Here is a 23,639-nt window from a genome sequence, read left to right as displayed (position 1 = left end):
GAGAGAGAGAGAGAGAGAGAGAGAGAGAGAGAGAGAGAGAGGAGCCTAACATTAGGAATAGTTGGAATGTGAGTCATAGAGATCTTGGCTGCAATCGCCCACAAACAAACCCAGCTGGTCACTTAAATGTGATTGCAAAGTAATCGGCTGCATTTCAATAAGCTGTAAAGGCAGCCGTATGGACCGTGGGATGGCCTGAAATTCAGACTTAATGCAGACCTGTCAAGTTGCATCATTTCAAGCCAGCAGTGTTTCCAAAGCAATGTGCAGCCAGTCCAGGAGAGATTAAATGCCTGCACGCACATTTTGTGCATAGCACAAGTGGACCACCAAGCAGCTGAGGATAAGCATCTTGTTGCATGACTCGTAAATGTTCTGGCTGTTCCATACGCATTTTATCTTCATTATCCTCCATATAAAGCATCTAGGCAAGGGTGAATTAGGAGTTCCTAATTTTTGCCTAGACTGTGCATAGCATATCAAGGTGAGAATGATTTACCTTTCGAACAAATGATTACACAACTTCTTTCTTTCCTACTAATGATTCATGATAGCAAGGTCAATATTGCATCCATTTCCTCTGTATAGCATATTTATTTAAAATACTTACTCTGCCTCTCTGCCAGGTCTAAAGAACATAGCTAAAACTAATTTCAAGCTGTACGAATGCAGAATTCCAAGCTCTAAAGCCAGTACAAGCAAGCAGCATCTGGCTGTGTGTTTAGAGGCTTCACCATCTTCGTCCTATTCCCACCCCCCTGATCATATAATTTTGTTTTACCTGACGTTGGAAAGAGAGAAAGGAAAAGGCCAAATGGACATCACCAGCCTAGGGGCCACCGGAAGGGCCCTTTCCCTGGTTGCCCTCTGGCTGATGAGAGGCAGACTGGAGGAAGACTCCTGATTAACTTCTCAGAAGACACACAGGTTCTTATGGTGTTTCTGCACCAGGCATCCTCCAGTGAAATCTCCAAAGAGGTATCCAATGTTGTGCCCATGGACACCCATGTCTTCCATTTTTTACACAAACATGAATTTGTTTGATGTGCATACAATGTTCCAGCAATTGTACATAGACTTCAACAAAAAAAAAACACAATTAGACATATTCTCTTAAATTATTTACCTGTTCTTTGAAAGGTAACACAAGGTCAAAATAAATAGCTTTTCTGCACCTTGGAGGTCATCCAGGAAAGGCAAGTGCAAAATTAAAGTCCCACCTCTTGTCTGACACTTCTTGCTTACTGTTGTGATCCATTCAACTCCACACAAGCATCTGAATAACACCTTTGAATACACCTTTCTGAGCTGTAGTGATAGTACCAGAAGACCACCTGAGTTGTGAGCTTCCTTGAGGGTCTTTGGAACAGCTCTGTTCAAGGTGCAGAAGGACAACCCTCCATGCTTGCAATGAGTAATTATAAGACTGGAAGGAATAACACTCACCTCCTATAAAAATGAACTGAATACCTAATTATGTTTTCAGCATAAGACTTAATGTTTGGATGGGTGGTATTTAGATGCCACCTGTGAGTGGAAACTGCCCAAAGGTCAAATTCCATGACTACAGCCTCCATTGAGTTGATCAGTGCACCAAAGTATATAAACCATTCCAAATCGATATGACTACATGTTAGCCACTTTGCAGTTCCAAAGGCCAAAGCAAATTGATATGAAATATATCCATATGTCAAAAGACTAATTTCAAACCTTCAGGGACTATTTAGCCAATAGTCAGATGCTGAGAGAGAACATCCAATGAAGAGATTATATCAAGAACCTTACAGAAAAATTTGGGAATCAATTTGAATACTAATCATCAGCAAATCTTAATTCCTTCCATGAAAGATTCATACATTTTTTTCATGTACCCGGCATGATGTCACACCATATAGGATTTGAATTTCACATCCCAAATACACCATCTGCCTTTTTAATAGTGTATAGTCTAATGCTAAGTTGCTCAATGGTGAAATATAGACACAGTCACAATTAAGGTATCAATCGAAGCAGAAAAACTGGGATCAAGAGATGAAGTGAATTCTTTATCCACATTTTTAGAGTGTAACATCTGCATTCTGTGCCTAATCTGCCATTCTGTGCTACTCTTGAATTCCTGTAGAATCATGGCATACTCACTGTGCTCCTACACTGAGGTTTTCCTTTCAAATGCTCATCATTTATCAGCTACAATTCTTTAAATTCTTTAAATGCTCATCATTTATCAGCCCAAACTTTAGGTAGGCCTTTGGCTTAACAGCAAATTCCAATGTGCTTCTCTTAAAACTAGCCTTTTCCAAAAATCCGAAACTTAATGATCTGTCACTCCTCAAGGACATACAGGTGACTATTACTTCTGGCTAGCTCTTGAATTCTGTAACAAAAGAGGACCAAGGGACAAGATTTCAGATAAATACATCTAACTCTGGTTAACCATTCTATATTTGCAAGTTGAAGTGCTTGAGCTTGCTCCCTTGAACTAGGACTGCTGTTATTGCTATAGCAATGCATTTTTAGCCTCATTATACTGCGAGTTGTGGACACATATCTCCCCCTTTCCAGCAGAGTAAGGCAAAGGCTTCTAAAATACAGTCCTTTACAGAGCCAGGCAAGGTTTGCAATACAGAGTGAGACATAATAAAGCTGTTAACAAGAAGCATCTATCTGAGTGGTAGTCAACTCTTGCCTATCTTCAGAGTTGATTCCAAATGGAATCCCCCTCCTTCCTCTCCAAAAAGGACTGGCTCCACCTTCAGGGAGGTTCATGCTGCTTCTGGACCAGACGGTGGGAACACCAGAAACTACTTAATTGATCTGCTTATTTGGCTTGACAACAAACCACTGGGTTGATGAACTCACAGTCCTGCCCTCTCTCCTTCCTTGTTCTACAATATCTCACCCTGAGTCGGAAGAAACCTGGTTCTCACCAGCAACTTGGCAAATTTCATTTGTTAACCCTGGTATTTAAATAAGGCATTCCAACCCCCCTCTTCTTCATCTAACTCACCTTCACAGTTTAAGCTTTCTAGCTTGGAGTGTTTTGAGAAAAGTGGGCCCAGTTCCTACAATGGACTTCTTATATCAGTAAGGCATTTAACCCAGTTTTACTGGGGCTTCTTCCATTTAATGTGCAGGAGGAAGAGTACATCCTTTATATATTTACACTCAGCAGCCACCCTATCCCACCCAGAAATTTGTTTTCTCTGTCTGTCTACATGTTTCAGTATCCAACCAGTTGCCCTTGTGCTTTAGCTGCGGTGTAACAGAATTCTGACAATACACAAGGCTTTCATTCTGGTTTGTTCTGCATTAGAATTTTGGTAACTGATGTGTCACACTCTGAAAAAAATAACGTGATGGAAATGGCTGGAAAATATGGGAGAGGCTCTGGAAGATGACTATGTTATGAGAAAGACCCACATACTTCCGTGAGTCAGAGCTCACAAGCAGACAATGAATGCCTCATGTATATTCATCCACCTTTTGCACTTCCACTTTGCTTGAAATTATTTCAGTGTACTGTCGGCTACCTGTTCACATTATGTTCTTACAATTCAGCCACAGCTGTAGGAAGTGGAATGTGTACCTTCAGACTAGGTTCCACAGTGTGCTAATCCCAAGAGGACTTCTACATTCCAGTTGTCTCTCAGGCGCTGTTTGGCTTCCCTCATTGATTATCGCTCTTCAACTCCAGTGCATATCTCTGGGCACTGCCTTTGATATACCTTGACCCTCTTCATACTCCGTGCCCATTCCCCTCTCTCCAACCTGGAGTCAAGAAGTCCAAAGTGCTAGTCTGGAAATAACCCTATTGCATCCTACAAATTCAATGCAACTCAGCCAGAAACACATTAGTTTATCCATGGAGATGTTTGCCCTGTGGTAGCCAATGGGTCTCCTCTTGCCAACATTTTGAAGAACTCACCCTGCATATTGGTGCTTTCAGGTGGAGACTTCCTGATCTAGTGATATGGGAACAAGAATGCTATCTTGTTAAGAGAGAGAAACCATGGATGCTTGGGAGCCAGGGCATAGCTAAACTTCGCTCAAGCGTGCAAAACAACATTTGTGTGGAAGGAAGACAGGAGCCCAAGTTCTAGGAAACCAACAAAGAAACACCTTTCTTGCTCACCTGTTGGATCCCCAACGTACATTTTGTGTGAGTTCCCAGTAGAGTTTATTCAAACTCTATACAGTTCTACTGATGTATAGAAAAATATTTCTTCCATCAGCCTTCATTCTCTCCTCTCCATTATTTCTCCATTTTTATAACATAAGATTGTCTTCCATCTGGTCAATGTCTTTGAAGGACTTTGAAAACCACTGTACATATGGTGTTATTCCACTAATCGAATCACTAGGGAAATAACAAAACACCTGCATTCCCATGCTTAAATTAACACCATTGACATTTTATGACTAATCCAAGGTCCTATTTATTGTGTACCTTGCTATTATTTTTTTAAAAACAGCACTTGAGTCAAGAGGGCAGTTGTCAGATTTTCCTAAATCATGAAATGGAGGCAGAAAATCAGGTAAGCATCTGGATTTTGCTCTCAGAAGCAGTCTAAATAATGCAAAATATTTTCATTAATTATTATTTACACATAACTTTGTTACTTTAGCATAAAATATGAAACCAATTCCCCTCCAATGATGAAACACACATTCAGGCTCATGCATTCCATGTTCCATGTGTTGCTGGTGACGTGGATGCTTCTGGGAAGGGAAAGAACTTGTTAGTAGCTTTATTGGCCATTAAATGAAAATACATCATTTTTTTCAGGGCTGCCTACAGAAACATCCCAAGATTCTTTAGCATAAGCCTAACATCTTAAATGGCATCAACCATTTCATTTCCTTTCTGAACAGAGTCCCTGAATCTACACTTGGAACGTCTCCAGTTTGGCGGAGGGGACACTGAAGCTGAAGACCAGATTATCCAAAGTCTAAATGGAATACTTCAAGCTCTGACTGAAGACAGTTAAGTATTATTGAAACATAGTTGGTTAGTCTGGACTGTGATCCTACTCAAATTCACTAAAGCCCTGTAGTAATAGCACATGACCTCTTGAAAATAAGTTGTTCACTTTACAAATATGATAGCCCTCAAAACTCTCTTTGGTCCTTTTCCATAAAGCAGGGTGGGCAACTTGTGGTTTTCTAGATATTGTGACCAACAGGTCTCATCAGCACTAGCCAGCAGAACCAGTGCTGAAGTGATGGTGGGACCTGTGGACCTGCAGATGTTTCAGCCTGCAAGTTGCCCACCCCATCAATAAGGCGAGATACAATACCCAAGGCTGAGATGTTGGCTAGTAGAGCTGCAGGCTGATCCCATTAATGGTGGGTCACAGAAGGACATTACCTTTAAAACATGAAAAAGCGGCAACCATCATTCATGGTCCTCATGCTGCTTCTGGCCAGGGAAAGGCTGTGCCCTCAGCACACACACACAGAGATGTTGCACTACTGGCTGCTTGTGAGAGGGAGGGAGCATTGTGACCTCATGCTGATGTAGCAGCCTGGAGGAAACAGACTGGCCATCGTCACCCAGGCTGACCCTGCCTGCCTGTAAGAAGAACCAGGGAGGCTACATGTTACCCACTTTTCAAGGAAGGTGTCCTTTGCATTAAGGACCAGACAGAAGTGTCTTAACAGTCTTTCTTGCTCTCAGAGGAATGTTCCACCTCTCCTCTGGCAGGTAGGTACCTCCACTTTCTGGGACAGGCAAGCAAAGTGCCTTCCAAAATCCTTGGCCATTGGCTACCTTGGGCTTATAGAAACTGCTGTTTAAATCATTTGGAGGGTCCTTGAGGTGTCTCTTGCACACACATCAGTCCTTACTCACCATAGTTTGTGGGTGCTTTACACGATGCCATCACTAGGGATGTGCCAAAATCCCATGGACTCCACCCCGCTAGTGTGTGTGAACTGCCTCTTGTGCTTCCAAGGCCATGCCTTGGAGAGCGAGCCAAGCTGAGAGGAAGTGTGCGAATCCTGCAGAATGAAGGTTGGGCAAACAGCAACCTTCTGTGCCCTGTGCAGCAGCACAAGCAAAGGCCGTTGCGCATGGCATGGAAGGAAGATGCCACTTCCACCATTTTCGTGCAGCACTCGGTTCCTCATGAGGGCTCTGCAAATGTGTGTGTGTGTGTGGGGGGGGTGCTTACCAAGAGCTCAGACTCATGGCCATGTCAAAGCAAACCGCAGTTTGGGAAACAGGCCAAAGAATCTGAAGGGTTACCATAATCCAAATAGGCTTCTCACACATCCCTAGCGGCCCTTATCTGGGCTCTCCTGTGCTTTTCAAGCATTTCCGCAACTTTTTGTGGAGTGAGGAAAGGGCCGCATTACCAGAAAATGATGGAATGAAACACATGTAGTTCTGCAACACTGCTATAAAGGAGCATCACCTTGTGGCTGTGTAAGGCAACATACTGATAGGCAGAGGGAAAACCAGCAAGAACAGCATGTAAATGAGCCAATTAATATCCTGCTGAGAATGCAGAAGCAGAAATCTTAACAAAATGGAGCAATAAGAGCCTCACACAGAGAAGTCCCTGGCTTGTAGACATCATTAGAGGGTGAGAAAGCATTAGAAGGCCAACTTGGAAAAGGATGTCATTCTCATAAAAGGCAATGGGAGACTAAACCTATACCTCCTGTATAGTCCACAAGGATTTGCACCAGCTGTCCCTATGTGTTAGTTAGAGTCTAATTGTTGTCTTATACCTGTTCTTGCTAATGCATTCTCCCAATGTTATCTTCTGGGGATGCCTTGGAAAAGGATTTTCCGCAAGCTCCCAAATGAGCTCCAAGTCTCATCCTCTTCATCAGACCTCTAGAAATACCACGTACATGTAAAATGCACATGGACACAAAAATGCTGGTCGCATAGCAAAAGAATCAATGTACAAACAGGACAGGAATTACCTCTAGAAATGTGAAAGTAAATATGGCACTGATCCTACATAGAAGAAGAGTAAACGCAAGTGATGTAAAATGTTGGTAGGTATAGGCTTCAATCCTTTATTTCTGCATGTTACCCCTCTTAAGGCTGATGACAACCTACTGATATCATCTGGGGTTGTTATGTTCTAGGCCCTGAGGCGAGCAGGACAAGTCATGGAAGTAAGAAAGACTGATTGGCTCATGAGCATTCTGCTCAGGTACTGCCCCCAGTCCTTGGCGGACAAAACTCTTATCTCCATGTGGCAGCTGTTTAGAGATAAGAGTTTTGCCCTGCTATACCCTAAGAAGGGTGGATTTTTTTTTCCAGAGTCCAGCATAGCAGGGAAAAGGTCTTATCTCTGAGCTTTCTCTTGCTAGAAGATTGGCAGGGCTAACAGAACACCTGGTGAATGGATCCACAGGACTGCAGGGAAAAGGGGGAAGTGACTTCCAGTCACATATGGTTGCAGGTCATGCGCATTTGCTATGGAATGATTTTTTAATGCAAATAGAATGACAGCAAAGTCCAAAAGGATGTCTGGTCCACACTTTTGAACTAAGCATATGCCATCCCCATCCCAGAGGTTCTGCAGACAATTAGATGCAGAAAGAATATCTTGAAAATTCAAAGAGTTCAGAAAGCACTGGTTAAGTGGGAACATTGGCCTTCTACTCAGTCATTCATCCCGAGGAGGAGGAGGAGGAGGTGGAGTTATACAACTGTTCAAAGCTTCTAAACCCAACTTTTGGTTCATATTAGCTTCTCATTAACCTCTTAATCATGCCAACTAATCTAAAAGGTACAATAACAAAGAATTGAAGTTAATTTTCATATGGAAATGCCTGCCTTATGTTACCTTTGTTCTCTGGAAACACAATAAAATGAAATCAGTTGGTAATTAGTAGGGAGGTTTCACTGAAGCAGTTCAATTACTTATTGTTAGCTCAACCTATGCTTCACAGGGCTGGCAGGAGGTTATTTTATATGTCAACCTTCACTAAGCAGCTGTCACCTGATTTTTCAAGCAAGGAGGTGTTTTGTGTGGTTACCATAACAAAATAAGCTAGGACAAATGTTCTTTTCACAGCCCAAGAGCAGGAACTTTTCTGTAAGGATGTGCCAATCCTTGAAGGATACCCCAGCCTCTGCAGATTTGGTGAACATCACATCCCCTTTCTGGTGGGACATTAGAAGGGAGGCTCTGCCTCTTACCAGTATCAAAAACTCACAAAGGTGGTCCTGAACCCATGCAGTGACTAACAATGTCATTCATTTAAGCCCACACTAGAAGCTGGAGGCCACTGAGTGGTCAAGCTGATGCAAAGCAGGGCCAGTTCCATGATTTTGATTCAAGACCCACCTAAGCAAGAGAGTGGGCTTCATCCCTCAGTGAGTCCACCTTCACACCTCTGTTGTTCCTCACTGCTGTCACTCTCCATTCTCTTCCTCATCATTGTTACCACTCACTTTCTAGATGGGCAGTAAACCAATGTGCAAATAAGCAATAACATCTCTTGCTCCTCTTCTTCAGTACTGCCTTTGCCTTGGCCACACTAAGAGATAGCTGGAAAGCAGGAACAACTCCAAGGGGCTCTTGTCCTTGGACTTCTTCTAGAGTGTAGGTCATTGCCAGATGCCCAACTATGCCTCCCCTTGACACAACCCCAATAAAAAGCACACCCCTTCACCTCAGTCACCAGTCATGCATCAGAAGATCTGCTGGCCACCAAAGGAAGCCCTGTTCCTTACCAGCAACCAGCAATGGAGGCTGAGTTGCAACACCGTGCTAGCAATGAGCACAGATACAGGTCATGTCATTGTCATTCCATGCTGGTCACAGGAAGCCACCATGTGGGCACAAAGAACTGTCATACCCAGCATACATTACCCCTAATAATTGCTTGAATGACAGGGAGCCTGAGGCGAACTGGGCCTCCTTACCTTCCGTGTTGTTTGGAAGGCTACCAGCAGCCTTAATTTGATTAGGATGTGGACGAAATGAAAGTCTCCCTCTCTGACCTTTGACAGTTACAGCTGTGATTTCAAAAGCTACTCGAGGTATGCTCAAAGAGTTTGTGCCTGCCTGGAGGAGGAGGTTCTGGTTTCCCACAGCACCAGAGCTCAGAAGCACAACTCCTGTGCCATCTGCAAGTCATTTGCAAGAGATATATATGTGTCCTGTATCAGAAACATGTGTGCCCCAATGAACATGCAAAGCTCCATCCTGAAGGTGCAGGATAAAGAAGGTTCCTGCAGTTGTTGTCTAATTACTTACGTACATATATATAAAATACTCCTTCAATGTAACTCTGATCCCTAACTTACAGGGACATTTAACAGTTAAATGTTTTCCCTTGCATTTTAATCCTTGCAACAACTCTGAGAGTGGAGAGAGATCCAAGGGAACTCGTTAGGATACATGCCCAAGTGGGGATTTGAACTCATAATTACTCAGTTCTAGGCCAGTGCTTTGACCATTCCGGCCCTCAAAGGCCATCGACGATCCTCCTTCAGAGGATGGCCAATGAGACCATAAAACTAACTTTAATGGGACTAGCAAAAGTATTATTTCCTCCTGGCTTCACTTTTTTTCCCCAGGAAACCTTTGCAATGGATTGTGGCACCGGCACCACCTACTGCCTGGACTGGAGCAACTGGGTGGTAATGCTGAATGGCTCGCTTCCCAGTTTCCCTCCCCTTTAACCAAATTGTGTTCTGTATTGTTGCAGGCCACAGAGCCACTGCCTCTCTTCTGGCTGAGTGTGAAGTTTTGCAGGCTTTTGCCAGACTTCTGCAAAGCAGTCCACTTTCTGCAGTAAAGGCAGCGCAGGTGCTGGCAGAGATAGCTAAAAATGGTATGTGCCATGACATTTAGGAAAGAGAATCAATGTTTCAGGATTCCTAGACACCTCCAATGTAGCTATCTGTTCATTAGCACTGCCTCTGTGAAGCTGAGTCACCTTTCAGGCTTGCCTGCACTTCCTTGGTGTCAAACCACTCCCCCACTTCGATTGGTCTTTCAAAACTTTTTTTAATTGAATCCTGTCTCACTTTCTATGTTGCTGTAGGCTGAGTCTGAGCTTCTCTTCCCCCAGCATGCGGTGAGATTGTTCCTCACTAGAATTCAGCAGTGGGGGGATTATTTTACAAGATTGTAAGCTTTCAAAGACTGTGAGGAACAGCGGAGACATGGCTTTCTTCACAATGCCACAGATGTTTTGTGTCACGGGGATACTGTGGGGAAAACAAAGGACAATCATTTGACTGGTGGGAGGTTTTCCTGCACTGGCCCCACCGCTCACGTAATGGCCTGGACTGAGGCAGTTTCTGAAGTGTGCAGAAGACAAAATGGCATCTACCAAAAATCTGTAGGCTGTGGGGGTTCATTTTCTCAGGGAAAGGTGCAAGGTTTTCAGTGCGGTGTGCCCTGCTGAGGTACTCAAAGCCCAGAATTTGTCTAAGGATATAGCACACTGATGCAAGAGCAGAGTCACCAGAAGTATTACAAGCTGTCTAGGAAGGAAGTTTCCTGAACAATGGAAAGCAAGTGGGGGAGTATTGTAAGCAAGTGGAGGGAGGGACTGTCAAGATCAGTCCTGCAGAATCAAACCTCATTTTGATTTCCAAATCTCATTTACTTCACGTAGATTCAATTAATGTCAGGGGCAGTACAAAATCCCACAGTTAGCAGGTCTTGGCTCTGAATCTAGGTCTGTTGGTTTGTACCCATTTGGTAGAGCAGGTAGAAAGCTCCCTTGCTGGAATTAGCCTTAAAAAGAGCTGGAACAGGACAGGTCTTCCTAAAGCCCCTTTGCAGTCCATATGACATCAATGGACTCTCAAAGGGGCATAAAGGACTCCATATAGTCGTGTCAGAGTCCATTAAATTGGGCCTTCCCAAGCACCAGCCCAGTTCACTGTGCTTGAGGGGTGGGGTGAGGGTGGGAAACATCTGGCGCTTTAGAGCTCTTTGAATAATGCCATGGAATATGCAAAAGGGCCCAGTCAAGCTTTAACCGAGCCAGGAAGAACTGGGTTTGCTTTCTGATGTCCAAAAAATGCACAGGAAGTTAATTTTCCTGGAGTAAAGACCAGAATCCATGGGACATGAATGGTTTATTTAACATATGTTAATGACCATTCACCTATTTAATAGCACACAATGTGATCTACTTTCATCTTAAAGCAAGCGCCACAATCATCCTCTGAATGTGTCCAGATTTGGAACACCAACCTAGTTTCAATGCCTTTTCCTTCATGATAGTCCCGAGATTTCATTTCTTTGAATTGTACACAGTTGGCTTGCAATTTCAGATTGATGGGTGAACTGGACCTCTGTCTTTTGTCCATGCAGAGGAAATGAAGACTGCCTGCATAGATGCCGGCTTGGTGCCGGTCTTGGTTCCACTGCTGGACAGCACCAATGAAGAGATGCTGCTTCATGCAGGGAGGGCCATGGGTCGCATCTGCTATGACAACAGTAAGTAGCCACAGTCAAGTGGTAAGGACAGGGAGTGGTGAGGAGTGAGCAATGGAGCTGCCTCCCACCCACCTACCTGTTTCCAATGATCCAAAGTCTAAATCTAGATCCCAATGATCTAGATTCTACACAACCTGAGGACGGAGCATTGCCGTCTAGGACATCCAAAGGCAGAATTGTGGGTTGCTTGCAGAAGAACCGCACACAAGGTCAGGTGATACCTTTGTAGTTTGTTTGTTCCTTCCTTCCCTAACAACCCGCAACGCCATGTTCCAGTGTCACAGCCAACAACCCAAGCACAGAATGCCCCTGAGTAGTTTGGCTCATCAAGAGCGCTTGCCTGCTCTTGGGTAGCCAAGATGGTGTGAATCAGATCTACATTTTGTCAGAAATAATTTATTTTTAGGATAAGAGTAGTAATATTTGGATCCTTCTGAAGTTCTGTTTCTGTTCCACTTTGTCTTGATTTGTTTTGTGTTAACATGCTGCAAAGCCAAAATTTGTTCCTACAAGCACCATCCAAACAGTCATCAGATAAGGCCATTCGGCGAATGGGGCGGCATAAAAATGTTTTAATAATAATAATAATAATAATAATAATAATAATAATAATAATAATAATAATTCTTCCTTGGCTCTAAGCAATTCTGCACAGATTCCAGATTTCAATCCAGTTACCCTTCCTGTCTATGTAACAGCCTTCCAGCCATAGAAAGCCAGTTTAGCATAGTGGTTGAGTGCTAGATCAGGGTTAACCTAGGGTTAAATCCTCCATCAGGAAGGTCATTGGGTACCTTTGGCCAGTCACTGTCCCTTAGCCTAACCTACCTGGCAGGATTGTTGGAGGGATGGAATGGGAAGGGGGGTAGGCTGCATGTTTCCCTCAGCTCTCTTAAGGAAATAAGGAATGGACATAAAAAATAAATATTCCAGAAGAATGCAAAGAAGGGTAGGCAAAGGATTAGGCCAAGATCAGTCAGGAATAGCTGAGCTTGCACCTTCTGCTGCAGCTATGGGGTGTTAAAAGGACAGAAATGTTCTCTAGTTTGAAACATGGCCTTTTTTGGATCATTGGGTTTCCTAAATTCTCATGGACGTGTTACCTACGCCACTTGCAGATGAAAGAGGACGGTGGATGGCCTCAGCCAGACCATTTTTTATGGCAAGATAATATCTGCTGCTTCCTTTTAACAAGTCTGCACATTATTAGGTGACTGAGTTATACGATGAGCAAGACCAGACGCGTACGCTCAATTACACAAGCCACACAGAAGTGGGAAAGGACATTATCGTCCAGCAACCAAGGGGATCCAATCATTGGGGGCGGGTTGGGGAAGTGGATGAGTGGGTTGCTGGGTGGGAGAGTTGGTTTTCTTCATCATTTCTTTGTGGCCACCAACATCCCCATGTGGATCCTTTGAGTTGGTTAGATTCAATGGAAGACAGCTGTATTAATTGCTCATTGCAAGCATGGAGGGTTGTCCTTCTGTCCCTTGAACAGTGCTGTTGCAAAGACCCTCAAGGATGCTCACAACTCAAGTGGTCTTCTGGTACTACTACTACAGTCCAGAAAGGTGTGTTCAAAGGTGTTATTCAGATGCTTATGTGGAGTCTAATGGATCATAACAGTAAACAAGAATTGTCAAACAAGAGGTGGGACTTCAAATTTGCACTCACCTTTTCTAGATGACCTCCAGGAACAGCTGGTGGAGGCCAAAGTGATACCATCCCTGGTCAGGATAATGGCAGACTATCCAGACAATGAACCTCTTGTCCGTGTCGCTTTGCTTGCCTTATCCAACCTTGCAGATCTAGGTAAATAGTCCTTTGCTTTGACTGCAATTTTCCTGTGGCTGTATTGGGTTGTTCTTTGTCTGAAAGAACCTTAGCTTGAAGCATCACCCATCCACCATCATGTCCATGACAAGAAGCACAAGACCATAAGAGAGGCTTGGTTATTGGGCAGTAGAGAAATTAAATGAAATAAATAATGGACAAAAAATTCCCCACAATGGAGGGAGAATGTTGTGTATATGCTATCTTTCAATATGATATGTTCTCTCCTTTGGTCACGTTGCTCTGTGCCCTTGTACATATAGGTTCCTGAATATTATTTGGTACGGTTTTTACCCCACAGTCACAGAATACTATGCCAGTAACTGAGCTATTAAGGAGGAGACAATCTAAAGTGGCCACATGCAATGGTTTTTCATAATTGAATATACAACTTATTATAAAAGTGAAAGAATCGGTGCATAAACAGCATCCAGATGGGACAGGCAATTATTTGGTTAATTCTATAGAGATACATGGGGCAAGAGCAGGAACAGGCCAAGAGAAATGGAGCAAGCTGTGGGCATTATGGAAATCTGGAAGAGGAGAGGAAGCCGGTACTTCATAAGGAGATAGGAGGGTGATGGAACCGGATAGACAGTAAGGGGTTGCCAAGAGAAAATGCAAATAATGCTGTGGCCCAAAGTGACATGGGTAGCTCCTCCATGGACAGAAGAGAATTAGAGAGATGCTGCAGTGAGGATCTTACCCAAGCCAAGTAGGAGGTGAGAAGACCCATCCTTAGTGGTGGGATATGAGCCAAGTCTTTTCAAAAGCCTGGACTCTTTGGATTGCTCCTTGCAAGTTGCATGTGAGTGAAATCATGCTGTTCGTCACCCAGAAAAATACAGAGAAAAAACTGAGGTGGGGAACCAAGAGTAGTGGTAGCCTAGAGAGTTCCCCCAAGCCCTATATGGCACGGAATGTAGAAACCAAAGGGAAAAATGGGTTCAGCTTGAACCCTCCAATACAGTGTAAAAATAGAATGTACCAACCAGCACAGGAAACATAGAAACAGAGTGAGTCAGGGGTCTCCCAGGCCATCTAGTCTGACCTCCGGCACCAGCCGGCTCTGTTCATGACATGATGCTCACTTGCTCTCAGAGGTGGGTAGATAAATTGAACTTATTACTGAATAGGAGGCTGAATCTGATTTTGGAGGAGCCATCAGGGAGCATATTTCAGTGGTAACTCCTAACCATCAGTTGAAGACCAATGTTCTAGCAAACTCCCAGACCAGCATCTTTGTGAATTGGAATGGTGGACTCCACAGACCTTGGTCTGACCAAGCAAATAACTTCTTATTTTCTAAAATGTAGGAAATGATCCATCCTTCGCCACATGTTAGGTGTAGGAAGGTAGTCAAACTTGTTTTCCAAACAATAAGGCATAGAATCGTGGTGAAAGTATAGGTATAGTTCTGCTGAATTGTCAAAGTAGACCCATCAAAAGGACCATGCAACCTTTTGAAGTCACACCAAAACTCCCCAGTGGTCTTCTTCTGAGCCTTTGTAGACAGTCCTTTCCACCATTCCCAAACCATGGGTGACTCTTCCCTTCCTAGCCAATCTGCAGTTCACAAAACAATAAAGACAAAAAACTTGCAGAAAGACAATTCCCACTATCAAAGCAGCCATTTCCCACCTCTAGGCTTTCAGTGAATTATATTTAAAATCAAGTAATCCATGTACAAAATCTTTTTTAAACAATCTAGATTCTGCTAAGGAGGCGCTTAGCAAGACAAAAGTTGCAGAACTCTTGGTCTATCAACTGCGAAGCACAACCCACCATGAAAAAGTAGAAATTATCCTTGAAGTTCTACAGACCCTAGCAGAGAATGGTAAGGCCCAGGCTGATGTGACATCTGGTGGTTGTTTCATGTTTTTCCACACAATCATACAGACAAGCAATGTAGGCTAACTGAAGCAGAAATTGAAGCTATAATCTAAAAGCATGTTCCAAGCAAACTTTGCACATGTCTGTCTCCTGAGGTATCGAAGCAACTTTCTTCTGCTTTCTTTTTCATTGTTTTTCTAGGGAGCTATCAGCTCCCCACCCAGAAAATTAACAAGTTCTTTAAGGGCATTTTAACTACGAGTAGAAAAGCTTGCTGCTGGTGTTATAATTTTGGAACCTGGGTACTGGGCAATCAGACTGAAAGCTGACCAGCCACCAATAGCCCAAATGTTAAAGAAATGTTCAATTTTAGGACTGAATTGCACATTCTCTTAATAAAACCTGATGGGTTGTTTAACTTAAGTCCTAGTCATTTCAATGGGTCTCACATTGGGTACAGCCCAACAATTTCCCTGAGGCATCTACTGGTGTTGTATGCATGACATAAAACATGTTTGCAAACCCATTTGTTTATCATGTTCAACATATGATTACATGTTGAAAATGTTATATGAAAAGCAGCAGTGATGGTGAAAGGTTAGGTAAAAACTGCAAGCAAAATAAAGAGGTACTCAAAGAGACTGCCAGGTTTCTTTGTATATCCAGCCCATAGAATGCAATTAATTGCATGCATTAGATTTTAAAAGCGCCCAAAGTTTTTGCTTTGACCAGATCACAGTAGACATTAGTAGTTGATGAATGCAGCATGGTCAGCTTCAGTTAAGCAAATTAAGATTAATGTAACCACTTAAGAAAGTGTCCCAGTGGTTCATATTTGAAATTCCAACTCTTTCCTCCCCTACCATATTTGTTCATTCAAAATAGAAAGGTAACACTGTGTCCTGATTTTAACCAGGATTTTTGACCCATCTAGAATCTTTAAAGCTGCCTTTGACAAACAAGACTTTTTTAAAAAAAAATCTGTTATAAAGTTAATAGTTATCATATTTTCCCTTCACCCTCATACGGCTATTGAGGTGCTCTTGGTCATTCCAACAGAGACAGAAAATGAACTCTGTCCTTCTTCATTTGCCTTTGCCAGTTAATGGAGGACCCAAAATGGAAGAAAGCTAGTGCTGTTTGACAGCATCCTTCTCCACCCAAAAATATTTTAATGTAGATGTGTTGATCCTTCACCCACAAGAATCACAAGTAATAGGCCCATTTCATAGGTTATCCAAGCAGCCCTTATATAACTTTTTTATGGCTGGCATTCATATTCACAGGTATGAGGCAAATAATATATCCCTGCTACAGAATTAGATGGATTTGATAGCTATTTTCCCCTCTTTCTCTGGAGAATACTGGGAATTGTAGTTGGGGATTAACAGAGCCCTTTCTCCAGACTACAATTCCCCAGATTATTGGTGGGAATTCATAGCTTGCTCATATTTATCTGATACATATAAAGGTAAAGGTTTCCCCTTGACATTACGTCCAGTCATGCCTGACTCTAGGGGGTGGTGCTTATCTCTGTTTCCTAGCCAAGGGAGCCAGCGTTTGTCCGTAGACAGTCTCCATGGTCGTGTGGCCCGCATGACTAAACACCAAAGTTCACGAAGCGCTGTTACCTTCCCACTGAAGAGGCACCTTTTTATCTACTTGCATTTGCATGCTTTCGAACTGCAAGGTTGGCAGGAGCTGGGACGGAGCAATGGGAACTCACCCCGTTGTGCAGATTCGAACTGGCGACCTTTTGATCAACCAGCCCAGCAGCACAGTGGTTTAAACCACTGCGCCACCTGCAGTCCCATCTGATACATATAGGCATAGGTAAAAATAGTTCAGGAGACCGCACATGGTGGGCGAAGATCATGGGGAGATTTTATTGACTTGGAGAATGTTCTCCTTCCAGCTAGCACAACTTCCCACATGATTTGCACCTCCCATGCAATGTCATATCCCATGTTGCCAACGTGGCATGGGATAGGATGCAGATCATCATGTGGGAACAAGTCCTCACCCATCTACGTAATCAGGTTTATAATGCTCAGTGAGATGTGTTCATTGTATAAGCTTATGATGACCTCCACAGATGCTCTAAAACTGCAGTTGACTGAAGCTGGTATCCAGGAGGCTGTGGTGGAAATTTTGCAGCGGCTCCAGGACAGTTCCAAGCCAGAAGACATGTGTGGCTTAAAAGCCGCTTCAGATCTGATTGTGTCATTGCTACTTGGAGGTAAGAATGAGAACAGCAAAGGAAGTCCCGAGGCAGAACACAAGAATATCCAGAGAAGCATCATCTGGCCTCTTTCCTTACTATAGATGAATTTCCGTTGTCGCCACAGATGGCCTTGCTGTAAAAGTGATGCTACAGTTGTAATGTAAATGCAGTGCTCATGCATTGCACAGGCATTTCATTCAAAGAGGTTAGCCAGAGGTTGCAGGAGAAGGACTAAGTCAATTACTATGTCCAGTCAATTACTATGTACTATACTATGTTGTGCTATAGTATAGTATGATAACACTCACTCGAGGGCTGAATAGAGGCTGAACTGTGGGGTGTTGTTGAAACACAGGTTATCCTATTGTCTGAACCCATCTGCACTAAGAAGTCTTTGCTTGTTAACCATGACTGACCCTAAAGAGATCTCACGTTTGCTTGTTGGGTTGTGAACTAAGGGTTGTTCCCCATGCTTTGCTACCTCTGCTGTGTTCAAGCATCCGACTTTTCAACAAGAACCCTTGAATGCAGGTTGTTCTCTGAACCCAGTCAGCCCAGGTTTCCCGCAGCTTTTCACAGCCTTGCACGAACATATAGCTAAGCTCTAAGATAGACGGAAGAGCCTACACCTGCCCAGACGAGAGCCCAGTGATGCCTAGTCTGCTTTGCAGCAGCCTTTCTGGGATGTTCCTTAGCCATCCTACCCATCAGTCCTTGAGTCAGAGAGGGTGAAACTAAGAATGCAGGATAATAGGCACAGGAACCTTGAATTTTATCTCAAAACAAGGGTCCCACATCCCACGCTACCCAACGTGGACACCCATTTGCATTCTGCCTTTCCTCCAAGAGACTCAGGCCAGTCTGTGTGCAGGTATCCCCTGTTATTCTCACAGCGACTCCATTCAACTGAGGTGCAATGACTGCCTCAAAGTTGCCCTATAGCTAAATGGATGCATTATTTAATAGCATGCAATAGTGGGACTCTGAACCTACATCTCCCCAGTCCAATTCTCCATCCACAGTATATACTGACTGAGAAAACCAAAATCACACACAAAAAGCAGCCCCCAATCAAAGTAGTCAAATGCTGGTGCGCATTTGCATTATAGCTACAGTGCGCTCTCCTAAGAGCACTTACATGAGAATAAGATCCATTGTACTGAGTGGTACTTTCAGCCAAATAACGATGCGAAGGATGCAGTGGTTCAGCTGTTTCTATTCTTCCATATCATGGGTTAGTGACAGCAAACCAGCCTCTGCCACCACTGTTTTGTCCCTGTAATCCCGTGCAAGCTGATACTTGTTTACTCTTGCCAGCCAGACTACTAATAAGAAGGTTGCTAGGAACTTTTCTTGAAAGGAGAAATTCTAGTGTCTTATCTTACGGTTTTACACTTGGGTGATGTGTGTATGTGTGTGTGAATTCCTAGAAGGAAATCCTGCTGAGCACAGCAGGGCTTACTCCCAGGGGGATGAGTAACTGTTTGCACTTTTACTGGGCATTTTGTAATAAACATCATTTACAAGAGCACAGGCTGAGCAAATGAGAAGCAAGCATACATGCAGATATTCATTAGTTCCAAAGCACATCAGCTCAGCCTCTCCACACCGGAGGAATTGCTTTTGTCAGTGGCAAGCCTTTTAGCTACCTTTTCTTGTAAGCACCAACCACCCAACCAGGCAGGATCTTTCATTTGCCCCATTCAAGATGCAAATGCTTTTGTTCCCATCCCAGTAGCTGGAATCTTCCTGCGGTTCAAGTATTCTTGCCTATCAAAGCTGATTAGCTGGAACCCCACGGTTTGCAAATAATGTACAAAAACTGAGAGAGAAAGGGCCATTCTCCATAGTTTAAAATGCTGTATCATGAAAGGCAGGGCTGGGGGAACAGAAGCAAATCATGGCTGGAGTTCTTGCATTGGTAGACTCATCCATACCCCACTTTTTAATTAGCTTGGTAATAGAAAAAATATACCCAGGAGGCATTGCAGCTAAGAGGTGAGCTCTAGGTTTTGCATGAAGAAAGACCAAATTTAATCCCCAGCAAAAAAAATCCTGCCTGAATCCCCAGAGAGCCAATGCCATATTGGATTAGCTAGACCAATGCCCTGATTCAATATAAGGCAATAGATTACCACCTCTAGTTCCTCAATACCGATTTATTCCTAAACCAGAGTAGAAAGAAAGCATGAACTAGCAAGACCCCAAGGAAGATGTTGATACAGCACCAGTTTGAGAGCAGTCTGTGTCACATCCTACAGGAAAATGAAGAGATCCTTGGCTATTAGGTGGTATAAATGAAAATGAATCAAATACATAAGTATTAAATAAGAAGATGCTAGCCAGTTTTTGACCTAGAGGAAAATTCCTACTAGAACCAAGTGTAAAGGAGACAGAGACAGTCTGTGAAAACTTTCTAGCCATTAAAGAACAGCTGACATAATCACCCATCTGCATTTGGATTTTCAGAGAGCAAACACAAATACAGCTTGAAGAGATTTCCCTACAAAGGCAAACAGTGCCAACAGATCTGATATAAATCCATCTGGTAACAGTATGTACAGTATATGTTGAATTTTCCCTGATTTGATTTGCAGTTAATCTGAACAAAGATTAATTAATACCATGTCTGAAAAGCAATCTGATTTCTCAAGGACTGAATGCCAGATTGAGTCTGGTTCTTGGGCTTGAGCCCTGATGACATTTTTGATGACATCCAGGGTTCTGTGGATATCTCTTGACCATTCATGACTGTTTGCCAGTACCTTTGCTATCAAGTTACACAGAAGTCAAACAAGATCATGACAATAGTATCCACAGTCTCTGTCTTTGTCTCTGTCTCTGTCTCTCACTCATCCCCCCCCCACCCAATCCTTCATTGTATTACAGATGAATCAATGCAGCAGCTGTTTGCTGACGGACATGGCATTATCTTCCAGAGTGCTCGTGCATGGCTCACCTCCAAACACACCCAGTTACAGCTGACGGGAGCGCTAGTCATTGCGAATTTTGCCAGGAATGGTAAGCATCGCTACTGAGGTTATTCATCATTTGCCTGAAGCATTTTCCCTTCTGAAATTCAGCCCAAAACGGCTTTACATAAGTTCAAAAACAAAGAACAACAACAAAAACTTAGCTGGCCTGTTGTTTATCTGTTCGCTTCTGTATAACTAAGTTTTGTCTCCTGCCTGCAAGAACAAAATGTATAAAATGTCATCATTACAAGGGTTAACACCAACATTTTTTTTCCTTTGAATCGTATCTTCCACGTTGCAACAACCAAGCCCTTACCTCCAGATTATATTTGTCATTGTTTAGACTGTCCCCAAGGCCGCAATTCTGTGTGTGTGTTGAATCAGTGTAATATTTGTAAACTATTTATCTTTTCAAATAAAAGGATTACAATCCAAATGAGAGGACAGAAAAGAAAGGAGGAGGGGAGAGGCAAGAAGGAAAATAGGAAAGCACCAGCTCTATGTTTCAACGTTCTTATAAGGCCAGCTTGGACAAAAACCAATCAGGGAAGAGAGGAGTTGGTGGGAGAATTGATGGAGTGGCACTGAGGTTTTCTCTTTGCTACAGGCCATGGAGCCCTGGGGCTGGATTTTAGGGCCAAAGTTCAGGGCCACATAGAACATTACCATTTTATTCCCATAGCCATGGCAATCTAAGATTTAAGCAAGTTCCAGATGCTTACAATAAATGAGTAGAATAAAACAAACCTCACAGCATCCGACCATTAATATACTAAAACCCCAGTTAAAATCAATTAACCATTAGAATAATGGGAAAATAAAAAGGGGGTTGCCTGACACTGAAAAGAATATAACGTTGGCGCCAGGGAAACCTCTCTGGGGAGCGTATTCCATAGTCAGGGTGCCACCACAGAGAAGGCTCTCCTCCAGGTACTCTCCCTCCTAATCTCCTTCAGGGAGGGCTCCCAGAGCCCTGCCTCAGATCTCAAGAAGCAGGGGGCACACAGGGAAGAAGATAATCTTTTAGATATCCAGGTCCTAAGCCATTTAGGGCTTTGTAGGTCATCACCAGCACCTTAAATTGAGCCCAGACTTCATTTGGTGTAACCAGTAGACGACCGGCGTTATATGCCCATACCTGCCAGTCCCGGTTAACATCCTGGCAGCTCCATTCTGAGCCAATTGAAGTATCCAGACCATCCTTAAGGGCAGCCCCTTGTAGAGCATGTTACAGTAATCTAACCAGGAAGTTACCAGAGCATGGGTCGCTGTTGCAAGGCAATGTTCATCCAGGTAAGGTTAAATTCTTGGCCTTGCACAAATACAGGAGTAGCTAAAGCATCTGTTCTTAAGACCTGAGTTTATATCATTAGTATAAACCTGATTCTAATCCTTTGATGGCTTGCTTGTTTTCCCTGCTTGTTCAAGACATCAACTGTGTTCGGATGGTGCAGCTGGGAGTGGTGCATCAGCTTCTGGACCTTTTGGAGAAACACGTGGAAAATGGAGATGTCTCTGTGCAACATGCGGCTCTTAGTGCACTCAGAAACCTTGCTATACCAGGTATAATGAAAACCTTGAAGAAACCATCTAATTGAACTAAATCCACAATCTGATGATGTTGTAGGAAAGAATTGAAGCTGGGAAGGAAATGCAAAAGATCAGGGTGCTATTTTCTGGTTCCTGTTGCTGATAAACTCTCTTTGTTTATGTTCAGAAGGGATGTAGAGAATGACCTTTGGTTTTAAAAAATGGCGCAGTGGATACCTGAGCATTGGAGCAGTTTGGGTTTCAGGCTCCTCTTACACAGACATGTAGATGCTAAAACTCATGGAGAGAATGCACATCATGACATCCATGTGCACTCACGCAAGTGCACACCAATGGAAGCAAAATGCAGATATTACCTTTCCATCTCTTATCCATATCCTATAAAAGGGAGGATTGTGGCTCGGCAGCAGACCACCTGTTTGCATACAGGAGTGTCCCTGTTTAATATTTGGCCTCTCCATACCAGGTGAGACGCTTTCCAGCCCCAGGCTCTGGTGAACCATGACCTGTGAGAGACAATGTGGGGTGAACTGGACACTGGACAAAGTGTTTGAGATGGTCGATGTAGTTTCCCATGGCCTCTTGAGCCACCTATTTGAATAGGATGTGTTTCAGTCACAACTATTGTGCAGTATGTGCTTTGGAGAGCTTCCAGACATGATCCACTGCCTTGCATGCCTCCTATGCATTGTAGAAAGGGCAGGGGTGGTCATCTCAATAAAGCAGCAGGAAGGGAGGAAGAAGCAGGCCAGGGTGCTGATAGGAATCAGGGCCAGGCCTTTGCTCCGGCATCCACTCCCTGCCCCTCAGCTTGTCCCTTTTTCCCACCTCTGAGGCCCAGTTGGAACTGGGAAGGGAGTAGTCAGCACAGTTCTTTCTCTGTGAGCCATAGGGAAGGTTGGGAGAAGTTGGCCTTTGGAGTCACAGGACCTCAGATCTGGGACTCCGAATAATCCTATGGCCTTCCAGAAGATGCCAGGAAGGCTTGGGTTGTGCCCCAGGATTGTGCCTGTTCAGAGAGAAAAAAGCTCTACAACTCCAGCTACACTTGGTTATGGCTGGGATGTCTGAGGAATTCCTGGCTCCCTGGACTCTGGCCCACTTTGCAGGGGTCCAGAGCCCATGTTCCTTGTGAGTACACCCAGCGTTAAATGGGTGCTCACGAGCAATCAAGTCTCATGCACTGTGCAAGCAGCCGCTGCTCCTCACACTGAAGAAAGGTAGCCTCAGGACATCCACCAAAGAACCAGCCCCTGAACCCTGTACCAGATCCTCCTCATGACCCAGGGCAGCTGTTCAAATGGGGGCCGTTCTTCCTGCTGAAGAAGGACAGTTGTGGGGCAACTGGTTGTTGGGTACCCACCACACAAGTGCTGGTAGCCGCCTTTTGGGCTGCTGATGCTAATGCAGAAGAGGCGACTGGGACTCCACAGGCACAACTGGGACTCGGCAAGCCTTTGCAGAAGTTCTCTGGATTTGTCTCTCTTTGGAAGACCAGGCTGAGTGCAAGAGAATGCCCAGGAGTTCTTTGAAGAACGGATCCTTCCAGAGTTTGTCCCATCCGTAGTTATGGCATTGTGTTCAAGAAAACATTTGCCGAAGAATGGCTAAACCCATTCTGTACTGACAACTGACAGGCCCCACAAGACGGTGTCTTCACTCGCCTTCAGTTAATTGCTGCAGAAGAGCTGCGAAGAAATGATGCCAATAGGGGGAAGATCAAAAGTACCAAAAGTGATTTTCTCAGAGAAGAAAGATATGTACGAAAATTAACCCCGCAACACC

The 23,639-nt window shown here is 43.7% G+C and overlaps 1 protein-coding gene across 1 annotated transcript in view; it reads left to right on the top strand.

Moving 5' to 3' along the window:
- The first annotated feature begins 4,877 nt into the window (after nt 1-4,877).
- The window catches only part of LOC123018202 (rap1 GTPase-GDP dissociation stimulator 1-like), a 30,704-nt gene continuing 11,942 nt past the window's right edge, over nt 4,878-23,639 (top strand). Inside the window, exons 1-8 of the mRNA XM_044420059.1 lie at nt 4,878-4,983; nt 9,685-9,810; nt 11,310-11,435; nt 13,122-13,250; nt 14,983-15,108; nt 17,200-17,343; nt 20,218-20,349; nt 21,732-21,866. Coding sequence (XP_044275994.1) covers nt 11,315-11,435; nt 13,122-13,250; nt 14,983-15,108; nt 17,200-17,343; nt 20,218-20,349; nt 21,732-21,866 — 787 coding nt within the window. The 5' untranslated portion in view covers nt 4,878-4,983; nt 9,685-9,810; nt 11,310-11,314. The remainder of the gene's footprint in view (nt 4,984-9,684; nt 9,811-11,309; nt 11,436-13,121; nt 13,251-14,982; nt 15,109-17,199; nt 17,344-20,217; nt 20,350-21,731; nt 21,867-23,639) is intronic.

This window comes from Varanus komodoensis, unplaced genomic scaffold (genome assembly GCF_004798865.1).
Source record: "Varanus komodoensis strain SLA01 unplaced genomic scaffold, ASM479886v1 scaffold11, whole genome shotgun sequence".
Classification (NCBI taxonomy): Eukaryota; Metazoa; Chordata; class Lepidosauria; order Squamata; family Varanidae; genus Varanus; species Varanus komodoensis.
Note: the sequence above shows the minus strand (reverse complement) of the source record. Positions and strands in the feature narration are given on the sequence as shown.